Genomic DNA, 12,353 nt, shown 5'->3' with positions numbered 1-12,353 from the left:
CAGCAGGAACCCTTCTGATAATTTTGATGTCTTCTGCTCTACTGGTCCAGCTCATTAATATGCTGTTGTTGTTGGTTTTGGTTTTTGTCCTCATTCAGGGGTACTGGGCAATCTCTATCACAGCTTAGGGGAATTAAGCCTGTTTATCAGCCTTGCTGTACTTCATTTTTTAATTCTTCTTTTATTCTTCATTTTTATTATTTTATATTTTCACTTCATGTCATCTTTGTTTTCATCGTCGTGCCTGTATTTTTTTTCTCTCTGAATACGATTGAAGGTGGGAAAAAATGTGAGCTAAAAATCTCTGAAGATCATTTACATACCGTTCATCCAGAGGCTTTCTAAATGTTTAACAAGTTAATTAAGCTGGTATTCAAAGTATACATATTGATCAAAACAGAAATGTGGGTGTATGTGCCGTGTGAGGTAAGATAAAACATAGAAACTGTTTATCCCTGTGTGGCATGTAAGGCTGTGTGGTCAGTGGTGCATAGCTAAACCACATTGAACATTAAAATCTATGTATTTATTGGTTCCATGTGGCTATGGTGTTCATTTTCAGGAAATCTGAAGGATATACCGTGGCTTGTTTGTTCCAGAAGTTTATAAAGATGGATAACGAGGCTTTTTTAGCATTGAATAATGGTATCTGGAACTGGTAAATACCTAATGGTATCTGGAACTGGTAAATACCTAATGGCTGTCTTTTATGAAGGAAGGGCTATATCTTGTCAATAGTGACATTCTGTATATGATGGTATCTGACTTTGCACCAGTGTCTTTCATGGGGCTATAAAGGAGCGCAGTCATATTGTACCTTCCAGAGCTGTCACTGCTCGGTATCCATCATATTGGAGCCAAAACAGTGAGATCATTTAAAGAGGGGAAAGTACCTTGTTCTTTAAACATACCTACAAACATATATAATTGGTCTTGCAAAAATCTGTTCCTGAAGAGGTCTTGAAAATTCAAGTCTTCCAGTGCTACATTTGAGAATATTTCTTTCAAGCTCTGCTATGGTGTTTGCCCTAGAATACATACTTCACTGCACTGGTACAGGGGAAACTGGCAGCTGTTCTTATTTTCTGGTTGCTGTAGTGCTTTTCATTAGAAAAGATCAGTGCTGCTCCAAGCTTTTCAGCAGTACTGACAAAATTGGATTTTTCTGCTCCAAGGATGAGGGGCTCTGCTTCTTCTAGGTTATAAAGGGGACAGGTAGGAGGACTTGGTTGCGCAGAGAAGGCAAGGGCTCTGCACAGCTCACATAGTGGATTGAGCTGCTACTTCACACATGCTGTGATGGCAGCAGCAGCAGCAACAGCCTGGCTTTTTGAGGCTCTGATACAGATAGTGGGGTTTTAGCCTCTTCTGTTCTGCTAAGAGTCTGATGTAGAACTGGACAAATAAGCAGCACGCTGTGTTTTAGGGGTATCATTTGTGAGTAGGTTAGAGCCCATCTGAAGCTTTTGGAGGCATTTGAATGCCAGGATTTGATTTTTTTTTTTTTTTTTTTTTTTTTTTTTTTTTTTTTGATTACGCAGAAAGGTTCTGCATTGCTGCTTGAGTGTTGCAAGGAAGCTCTGGCAGGGTGTGGGGTTTTTTTGGTTTTGTTTGTTTGTTGTTTTTAAGAAGCTACAATACTTTTTCTTTGTTTGTTTTGGGTCACTGAAATTTAACAGAATAAAAAGCCTGTGGGGAAGAGATGTTCTTCCCTTCAAATTTTATTAAAATCTTGTAATTCTGTAACGTCTGACAAGCTGCCCTTTCCCATCCCTGGCCTGTACTGCTGCACGTGACTTCAGCAGTGTGCCAAAATCTGGACAGCCTAAGACCCTGAAGAGCAGTGAAACCTCCAGGGGCAGGCAGAATTAGCCTCCTGCAAGATTGGCTGTCATGGTAAGGAGAGTGGTGAACCAAGGTCCTCCCCCCATACTCAGGATACCATCACCCAGGATGCTGTGTAAGGCAGGAAATTATGGCAACCTTGGAGGTAAGGGGAAAAGAGCCAGCTTGAATTCTTCTCAACTATATCTGTACTCAGCATATGGCTTTAAGGGTCTGTCACATGGAAAGGTGTCACCAAAGCATGGGAACACATCCTTTCTGGCCAGAGGCTGCTTGAGTTATCTTTACTTGTTTCGTGGTTCTAGCATGTATCTTTACCTGTTACAGTAGTGCATGTACCCTGTTCTCAGTTAGCTACAAGTAGTTGGAGACAGGAGATTAATGATGCCAAGAACATAGAGAAACTGAACCTCGAGTCTTCAAGAGTTACCTGGGGTCTGGAGGGTCTTGTAAGCTCTGCCTGATATGGCTGTGCTGTTTCCAGGGTCAGCCTGTGCACAGACTAATACCTCAGATCTCGTTAAGCTTGTTTTAGTGAAGGACTAGCTCTAGAGTTTCTGTGCTACCAGAACCAGAAAGCTGGGAAGTCACAGTGCAGAGGCCCTTAAATTCTAATGAAGACACCAGGGCTGGCATGGAGCCAAAAGAAGAGTGTCATTCAGGATCCAAATCAGCAAATCTGAACTGTACAATTGTTTTTTTTAAAGACTTAATAGTTCAGGTATGGCACTGTCCAGTGCCCAGTTAATCCATCGTCTTGGTATTTGGAGAATACCGTGCACAGATATCTGGGCTGACTGTCCAGCACCCAACTTGGGCCTGGCAGGACTGGTACCCAACTAGAGCTAGTAAGCCCCAATTGGAGCCAGCCCTCTTCTCAGTATCCATGGATTACTTTTTCCACTATTTGGAATATTCCGGCCTCCATTATTCAAGATAATGGAGACTGACTTTTCTATGTAGACAGACAAATTCTGTATTAACTTTGTGTTTTAAGAATTAAAAAAAAACAAACAAGTTATTTTTTTGTAAAGTTGAGTATTCAAAAATTAGGTAATGCAGGAATGTATTTTGCAAGAGCAACCTCTTTTGCCCTTTGTATTTGGTAAGATGACATAATTAGAGATTTTGAAGACATATCTCATACAATTTAATGTTAGAATTGGTTATTGGATGAATCTGGATTATGAGGTGAATAAGGCTATTGACTATAGGATTCATATCTCATTTTAGGTGGAGAAGGCTTGTAATGAATGAACAAAAGCAAGAGGTTAAGGCAAGCAAAAGCAATACCTTATAGTTCCTAGATCATACTGTGCAAATAAATTAAATTAGACTTCACGTTTAGCCTGCCATCCCATCAATTCTGCATTTGGTCCACTAGTGTGAAAGTGATGTTTACTCTCCCTTCCATTTCCATAGATGCTGAGTAGTCATAGCAAACAGATCTCCAAAGATATTTAGTTGCCCAGCTTTCCTAAACCCATTAAAACATTTAATATCAGTGGAACTGGCTATAAATCTGCAACAAGTGTGTGGGGGGGTTTCCATATGTTTCTCAATAAACTGGAGTGATCCTGCAGAATGAGAAAAGAGCTGATGATCCTGTATTCCAATTCTGGCTCATCCACTACTTCACTAAATGCTTCTCAAAGTGGTTGCTTTGAAAAGGTTTACATGTGGGGCTCTTGGATATCAAGAAATGAACCGAAAATGTGGCTGATTCCACTCTGATAGAGGAGTTTTAACGCTGTACAGCAAATAAAATAGGGCCCGTGCATTTGAATAATAAAGATAAAAAGTATTGAATTGCTGTCTCATCTGTTCAATGCTGGCTGTCTCATGTAATTAAAGATTATGCCATGGTGTGTTTAAACGCAGGAGGATGGATTTCAGGATGCTTTTGTGTATTTTGGTACTTCATGAGTGGCAACTTAGCTCTTGCAAGAGTTCCCAAAGGCTGATACTCATTGTACTAGATATCTATACAGTAAGAAATGAGAGGAATTTGGTGTGATTGTTGACAAGAGCCTTAGATTCTGGAATAAGTGACATTCCCATAGTTACCGAAGGGACCTAACAAAGTCAAGAATTTAAGTTGCATCTTATGACATAGTTGGACCAATTTTTGATATTGCGCTGGTGGTGTAAGAGTTGCGGAGGTGGTTTGAGAAGTTATTGTTCTGTTATTTGTTGTTATTCATTGTGACTCTGTGAGAACTCACTGTCCATGTAGCAGAGTTGACAGAAACATGTGGATTGCCTGTTCCTGCACAGTCTTTCAACAGCTTTGTTTCATCATTGCTGGAGGTTTAGACCGAGCTGCTGGGTGTTGCACTTTACCAGCTGAGGCACGTGCACCAGTGCTACTCTGCTGCCCTGCCTGCAAGGGAGGGAGGGAGAAAGGAATAGTAATAGATGGCTTAAGGATAGTGACATCTTAAACTGCTTGCAGGTGTTAGTTATGAATGTTGTCTGACCACAACTTGGTCTTACTTCAGCTAATTGACTCAAAGCAGTACTGCTAAACTAATACAAAGTAGGAATTCAGGTTTAAATTAACAGGGAATCATTTTGTTTCTCTTATCTTGCTTTGGTTTAAGTGCTAAATTCCATAATCAGGTTGTTTTGTCCTTGTTGATTTTGTGAGAAAATCCATGCAAGAGCATTTTGGAAATAGGCCCAGTGTTTTCTGTTCTGTTATGGCAAATGTGTAAATTTGAAACCTGAGTGAACACTTGTTTAGTTCTGTATCTAGAGAAGGGTTTTATGCATGTGAGGATGGAGGGGAAAAAAAAAAGACAGGCATTTTAATTAAAAAAAAAAAAAAAAACTGGCAAGGATCCCCTCACTGGGAGGTGTAAAGTAATAAATTCCTTTATAGCTTATATAATCTGTTCTACTGTCCAAGTTGATTATGAAGCAGAACTGTGATAGTATTGCCTGATACTTACAGATTTTGCTTTTCAGCTTGTTTAACTGGCACAATGATGTGAACGCTGCAGAGGAATGTTAGGTATCTTCTGTATTAGCTAATACGTGTTTTCATATAACAGTACTTTTGTGTGTATACAGTACCGGAAGTGGGCTGCACTTCTTGAAATTTCAAACTAGTTTACTGACCCTTCGGTTTTCTCCTTTTTCTTGCTTGTTTGAAAGTTCTGTGTATATTAACCAGATGTGGAGATACCTTTGAAAGGGAGAACGATGCATCTTCCTCATCACAGGCAGCAAGTACGACATGGTATGTTTTCAGGGAGAAAGAGAATGTAATGTTGGAGGGACGTCTGAGCCTCCACCCTGTTCTTACACCGTATTGGAGACTACCAGCATAGAAATATTACAGTACCATTTTTTGTAGTGTGGAAGTGTTCCAGACAGATTTCCTGGTGGGGGGAGATTCAAAGGAAGAAGCATTCATCAGAACTTTAAGAAAACTCAGAAAGGAAAGAGATGTGTAACAAACTCCAGGATGTGAAAAATGTAAAAGGTCTTTTTAACATAAAATTTTAAGATCATCTAAATGTATTATTTCTGTTGTGTCTGTACTGTTTGCAAATAGATGTTTATATTTTGAATGTATTTTAAAAATACATAATTGTTGCTTTATTTTTTCTTTCTTCTTTTTCTTTTTTAATTGTAGGTATGAGAAGGTGCCAGTAATTCTGGTTGGTAATAAAGTGGACCTGGAAAGTGAGAGAGAAGTATCATCGAATGAAGGCAGAGCCTTAGCTGAAGAATGGGGCTGCCCTTTTATGGAGACCTCTGCTAAGAGTAAAACAATGGTGGATGAGCTCTTTGCGGAAATTGTTAGACAGATGAACTATGCAGCACAGCCAGACAAAGATGATCCATGCTGTTCTGCATGTAATATACAATAGCATTAAAAATTACCTAACCTGGACCTAATTTGCAGAAATTTTGTAAGGTGGTAAAACTGTCTACTTCACTTCCTGGTTTGTGGGTCACTTGAAATACATCTGTAGTGAAGTAGCAACATTAACTCAGAGCTGAGCATTGAAAGTCAATCACTGACTCTGAATATAATTGGGTTAAATGACCACATCTCACCCATTTTTCCCCTTGAGCACCTGCAATTTTATGGCACAGCCAGCTGATCTACAGGGTCGTTCCAGTTGAGCTTACTTGCGCTGTCATGCTAGACAGTGCTGACAGCAACTATTTCATGAGAAGTTAGAAAACTTTTGGGAATGGGAAACAAAAGCAGTAGAGAGAATATCTGTGAAGACCATTCACAAATAGCATAAGCGCAAGAGGAGAGCCAAGTCTTTCAGTGTCTAATTACCATGCTTCAGGATGTGCGTGATCACTTGTGGCCAAGTTTACTCAAATATGTTGATTTTGCCTGAACTTGTGACAGTGTTAGAGGAAGAGGCTACCAGAGACCTGTCTAGTTTGGATTTTTTTCAAAATTGATGCTATTATTTCTACACTTTATCCCACATCTTGAAATAGAAAACATTGCATCAGTGTGTGAAATGAGAGGCAAGATCTGAAAATAAATGACGGGTGAAGAAACAAAGTATGGCATTGGAATGTTTTAAATCTTTTCTTTTGCTGCTCAAAAATGGAGGATTGCTTCAGGTTTTGGTCAGAAAAAAAGCCAAACAAACCCTCTGTTTACAAAGCGGGAAGCATCTTTATCACTTTACTGAACCAGGAGGAAGCAACTGTGATGAAAAAAAAAAATGCTGAGCCTTACTAACAAGGAACACTTTAATAGATTAACTAGTACCATCTTGTAAGGAAAATTAAGCCATGTTGCATCCATATGTTCCCTTCTGCAGAAACCTCGTGGGACAGTATGAACATCCTGCATTTTTAAGTTTGTTAAAGACAACAGCTTTTCTTGCCTTTAAGGGCTACGTTCTCTGGTGTGATCCCTAACTAACCTTTGAAAATCAAGTTTGCTATTTCATAGCTTTAATGTTGAAAACTTTGTTAATTGAATAACCATGTGAAATCATTTGGTTCAGAGGTGAAATAGTTATAATTCCTTAGGTGAGCGTGGAAATGGCTCTTTAATTGCCTGACACACTATTCAGAGGTTGCCCCAATTATTGGAGTGTTAAATGGTGGGAGCAAATATTTTATTTTGAGAGGATGCTCGAGCTCTGACTTGCTAGTTTCATAGCAGTGAAATATTTATCATTTGCATGACTAATGGCACAGAAATACCTATTCCGAAGTCTTACAATCAAAGTATAGAAAAGATTTCAATCAAAATGTTTAGATTTTAAATGCTGGAGAGATTGTCTTGAGCTGGATCTTTTATAGGTAAAATTGGCCGTACAGATATAAATCACTGAGCCTGTGGTCTAAATAACATCATGCATTTTTATTACTTTTCAATCTTGTGCAGTAACAGTGTAGTTCCTTGTGTTTAAATGAGTGAAAACAGGGGTGCTGGGTTGTGCGTGTGTGTTGAGGGTGTATGTGTGTGTATTTGGCCCTTAGAAATGCTGTAATTGGAGTTAGGTTCGCAAATTTTGCCTCCATCTGCAGAACTTGCTAAAAATGCTCTCATCTTCTACAAAGGAAACCTGAGTACAAAACGCCTTTGCAGATTTTCATACATAAATATTTTTAACATTTTAAACTATAGCTAAGTGGATAACAACTAAAGAAAATCGTATTAATGGAAGAGAACTGGCCATCTCTGCCCTTAATCTTCAAAACCTTTCCATAACCAATGTATCGAAGGGCATTAGATGTCACAAACATGAAGCCTTACTAGAACATTAATGTAGTCCTTTTTCCCATCCACCTTACAGAGTTTTTGTTACTGTTCTTTGTTCTCTTTGGGAGATATTCACACCATTTATTTCTGGCATCTGAATGCCCATTTTGGGTGCTCTGACTTGCCCTCCTAGAGGCACCTACCTCTTTCCATTGACTAGATAGGAAACTTAGGCTTTTAACTTCGGTCCTCTGAGTCACACAACTTATATGCCTAAACTAGATGGTATGAATGTTCTCTTCCCCCCCGGCCGCCTGCCCATTGTGTCAGCCTCTGTGTTAAAGCAAAATTTGAGATGTTGAATTAATTGTATCTTAATTTTTAAAATATCTAGGTTGGGAAATGGTCTATTGAGCAGTAAAACCTATCTGTGAAGTAGCTCATCAGTGTGAGATCCACTGCATAAGCGCTCAAATACCAAATTTAAAACTTAGTTTAGAGTACATGTTATGCACTGTTACTTACAGAGATGTTAAAATCTTACCTCACGGATTGTTCAACAACCAACAAAATGGCATGAAATACAATATGAAGGGCCTAACAAGAACTTAATAATATAAAACAGATGGGCTTTAATATAGGAAAAATTGCATGGTAAAATTCCAAACAGCACACATTAATGAAAAGATCTTAGTCTTGTTTTTTTCATTACGTTTTTACATTTTTAAAAGCCTAGGCCGTACATGCTACCACACAATATTGCAGGGGGGGAAATTGTAGATGTTGTTTTTTCCTTGTATAATTCTGAGGAAGTAGTTATGCACTATTTGTATTTCCACTAATGTGAATATAGTGGAGCTTGAATCAATGACAGTTGCACTTGACAGAGATTTTTCAAAATATGAGGTTAGCAGAAAGGTAGTTAAGTGAGCCACATCAAAGTTTAGTGGCTGCCCTGTAGGAGTCATTGGTCTTGGGTCATTGTTTAATTTGTACCCTGATAGGACTACCAATTATAGTATTTGAAAGTTTTTTATAATATGCCTTAAAATATTATGATTTATTCCAAAGACCCACTTTTCCTTTGGCTGTTCTTGTAGAGCTTTGTACTTTTCTACAAAAACAGCATTTCTCCAGTTTTACTGTTTTTTTTTTTAAAGTGTTGCAACTTTTATTCTTTTAAGCTATGATAGTGATAGCAACTGTTTCCTCCTTCCCTTAAAAAGACACACAGAACTAGACAAAACAAACAAACCAGAATCAGATAAAGAGTATTAAGCATAATTGCTTTTTTCTTTGTTTTTTTCCTTTCCTCCTTTCTCTCTCTCTCTCCCTCTCTCCTTAAGAGCATCAAAAAGGTTTTGGTGACTTTTTCTGTTCTGGTTCTAGCCTCTCTCTAACCCCAGTGCTACAGTTGCCATTACTTTTCTGTGGGAAAACTACTGGTATTTGCTTTCCTGTATAGAATGTTGCCTAAAGATGTCAGCCATTTGGTTGGGGGGTTTTGTGCATGTTTGTTTTTTATTTTTTTATTTTTTTTACCAGTGTACAGTCAAAGCACTGGGTTAGGCTTTAATTGTGAAACTCCGCAACAAAAGCAAATGTTTGACAACTGCAGGGGGCTTTTATCTGCATTGTTGTGCATCTGTTAATTCTTGATCAGGGTTTGAAGAATGACTGAAATGGGTTTTGGAACCAGGCTTAACGCTGTTGATTTGGAGTTTCCCAGAGGTGAATTAATGTATTTCACAGTTACTTGTTGAGCTTTAGTACAACTGGCAACTTAAATGGGGCAACAGTTTGTTTTGTAACAATGTCAGTTGTTTAAACCTTGATGTTTCAAATAAAACAAGAATTGTACATAGAACTCAATGCAAACTCAGCAGTTGTATTTGGAGTTAAATTATTTTAACAAATAAATTTATTTAATGAAACCTCCCTTGGATTTCCTGTATTGTCCATTTTGATTTGGTCAAAAAGTTCGTCTAAAGCCAACTAGAGCCACCCAGTAATTTCAAACACCACTGTATCAATCATTTGGAGTTCAGCTAAGTATTTCCTGCCAAAATGCTCTTGTAGTACAAATTAAATAGCAATAAGGTAAAAGCAAATATATTTTAATTTTTACAGATGCATGCACACTGTGATTTAAGTTGTAGGCTTGATAAAGAACCATGGCAAGGTTATTTTTCTTATTTTCTGAAAGAGACATACACTGCTAACAATCAGTAAGACTAGGTATTTGATGAGGTGTATATCTTCTTATGGCAGGAGAATAATGGTTACTGTAAAATGTAATAAAATGATGTATGAACTTTGTCAATATGATATATTTAATATCCAGTATTGATAACATTGAGATTGCAAAGAGTTAAAATAAGGATTGTTTGTTTTATCAGCTGTTCAGTGGATGCGTGCTTTGCAGGCTTTCATCACTGTACAAAAGGAGTTAATGTTAGTAACAACTTCAAATACAATTAGTGTTGCTGAGATTTATAAATGAACAGTTGAACTAATGCTAACAGGATTATTCTAGATAATTGGCACTCATCAGCAGTTGCATTTTAATCATGCCAGTATCAGTAAAATGTATTGTTTTCAGTAATAAGGGATTGCTAGCTGATCTCTTGTTTTCATATCATGTGTGGTATAAGGAACAAGAAGCCTGAGGCTTGCATGCCTTACGAACCAAGGTTGACACATACTGTTAATTTTATGTCTTTGACTTTGCCCATTTCTTCCGTAAAACAGTTCCCAGTGGAACATTTGCTGATGGGGTTTTGCAGTACCATTAATTTAGCAATATCCTTTTCTTTTGCCCAAGAAGATACCTATACAGGGACAACTGGAATTCTTTGGGCTGTTATGAATGTTTTAAGATAACTTCAGTGCCACACATGCATGTTTCATTTCTTTGTTTTCCAAATACTGAGCAACTAGAAAATTCTGAATATGGTAATCTTAAATGTCTTGCCTGGGCCCATTTTCTTTTGTAGCTACTGCAGGAAACTTTTTAACTCTCTGGGAAAACTTTAAAACATTCTATTTAGAAATAAACGTCTTGTTATCTAACCTCCACAGGTGTGTCCATCTTGCTGGATCACCATTTTTGGTTGCTTCTGCCGCTTGAATAGGCGATTACTGGACTAGAGCTTCTGAAGTAAGATCATCTCTCTTGCTGTCTAACTGCTGCCTTGTGCTTTCTTCTTCATTGAAATAGCATCCTTTTTCTGAGTCCTTGTAGAAAAATTCTAAAATTGCTTACAACTACTTTGTTGGTCTGTCTGGCGGACAATAGTACTTAAGATGTAATAATCTGTCTACCTCTTCTAGCCACCAGCTTGATCATTCTCTTTTAACAAACATAAATTTCCAGTTTCCTGTTGTTTCTGTATGGATGTACTTAGTGCTCTAGTCAGTCTTCTTACTATACATAATATAGTTTTGCTATGAAACCTGCAGAAGGGCCTTTTTTGTTTTTCTGTGCTAATTGCAATCAGTAAATGTGCAGACATTTTGAGCTGTAGGTATCTCATCTTTCTTCATGCTGAGGTTAGTTGATGCCTTCTGTGAATACATCTGGATTCTGAGTCTAGTTGTTACGTATTTGGATTTCTTTTGGTTGTCTGTTGTTTGACAGGACAGGTTTTTCTTACCTTACTAAACTGGAGATAAAAGGATAGTTCAAAATAGGGCTAAGAATTTTTTTTTTCTTCTGCCTCAGCTCCTCTATGTCCCTGCTCATGTGCTATCTTAATATTTTTAAACTGCACTTTTCCTTGAAAAGTGACCATAAAAGGACTGGCTCAGTAACTGGGCTACTTAACAGTGTTCAGAATTGTATCTGTGCAGTTTTTACTAGATTTTTGTGCCTATTTGTCTAGCAAAACCAACACAGCTTGGAAACAGGAATTGGCATTGTTTTAGCTCCCTCTTTGAGGCACAAGCCAGACAGAACCCACATTGACTTGCAGACAGTAGGTTGCATTTGCAGGCTGGATTGCAAGTGGGTGGAGGGAAAGCAATATTCCTGCGAACCAGGCACAATGTGACACTGGAATTGCTAATGGCAAATCTTCATCCTGCTCCAACAGAACTGTCTTTCTGCGTACTTTCAAGTGCACACATTTTGGTTTGACTTCGATCTGAAATAGCGTGGGGATCACTGAGAACTTTTTTTTTCCAAACTTTTCACAATACAGTGACCACATACGAAGGCAAGTGGATAACATGCCTGCCTGCTCTTGTAAGGAGTGTTTGCAAGGTCAGACAGCCACGCAGGAATCTCACTGAGTAATGGAAAAGTGAGGCAGCAAGGAGTGGAGAGGAAGGGAGATGGATCTGGGTTCTGAGGTGAAAATACAAAATTGAAAGATTGTTGAAGAAAAATATGAAGGTATATTAGGAGAGTATTATGTAGATTGGGAAAAATGCAGCATTTATCACTAACCAAGGTGCATGGTATTCCCAAATCAAAATGCATCTTATCTCCAAATTAGTAGCTAAATTAGAGAACTGAATCTTAAAAGTGGCCTTCTCCAATGAAACCCTTTAGTCCAAAGGAAAGAAGTATATAACTGCCTTTTGAAATGTTGAAGGGAAAAATTCTGAATATTTGGATTTTTTCCTTCTTTTAGAGTCCTTGTACAGTTTAATAGCCAAAAGATGTACATCAGCCCCAAATGCTTGAGGCATGGCTCCTCGTCATTCCAGCTGTACAACACAGTTTAGAAAAACAAAACTTGCTTGTACCCTACAGCTGACTTTATAGATTAGATTAGAGCTGTTTTGCTTATTACATAAGCTT

The 12,353-nt window shown here is 38.1% G+C and overlaps 1 protein-coding gene across 1 annotated transcript in view; it reads left to right on the top strand.

Annotated features, from left to right (window-relative positions):
- The window catches only part of RAP2A (RAP2A, member of RAS oncogene family), a 32,711-nt gene extending 23,227 nt beyond the window's left edge, over positions 1-9,484 (top strand). Inside the window, exon 2 of the mRNA XM_064504549.1 lies at positions 5,489-9,484. Within this exon, the coding sequence (XP_064360619.1) occupies positions 5,489-5,726 (238 nt within the window). The 3' untranslated portion in view covers positions 5,727-9,484. The remainder of the gene's footprint in view (positions 1-5,488) is intronic.
- The last annotated feature ends 2,869 nt before the right edge of the window (positions 9,485-12,353 follow it).

The sequence above is a fragment of the Dromaius novaehollandiae genome, chromosome 1 (assembly GCF_036370855.1).
Source record: "Dromaius novaehollandiae isolate bDroNov1 chromosome 1, bDroNov1.hap1, whole genome shotgun sequence".
In the NCBI taxonomy this organism is placed as follows: domain Eukaryota; kingdom Metazoa; phylum Chordata; class Aves; order Casuariiformes; family Dromaiidae; genus Dromaius; species Dromaius novaehollandiae.
Note: the sequence above shows the minus strand (reverse complement) of the source record. Positions and strands in the feature narration are given on the sequence as shown.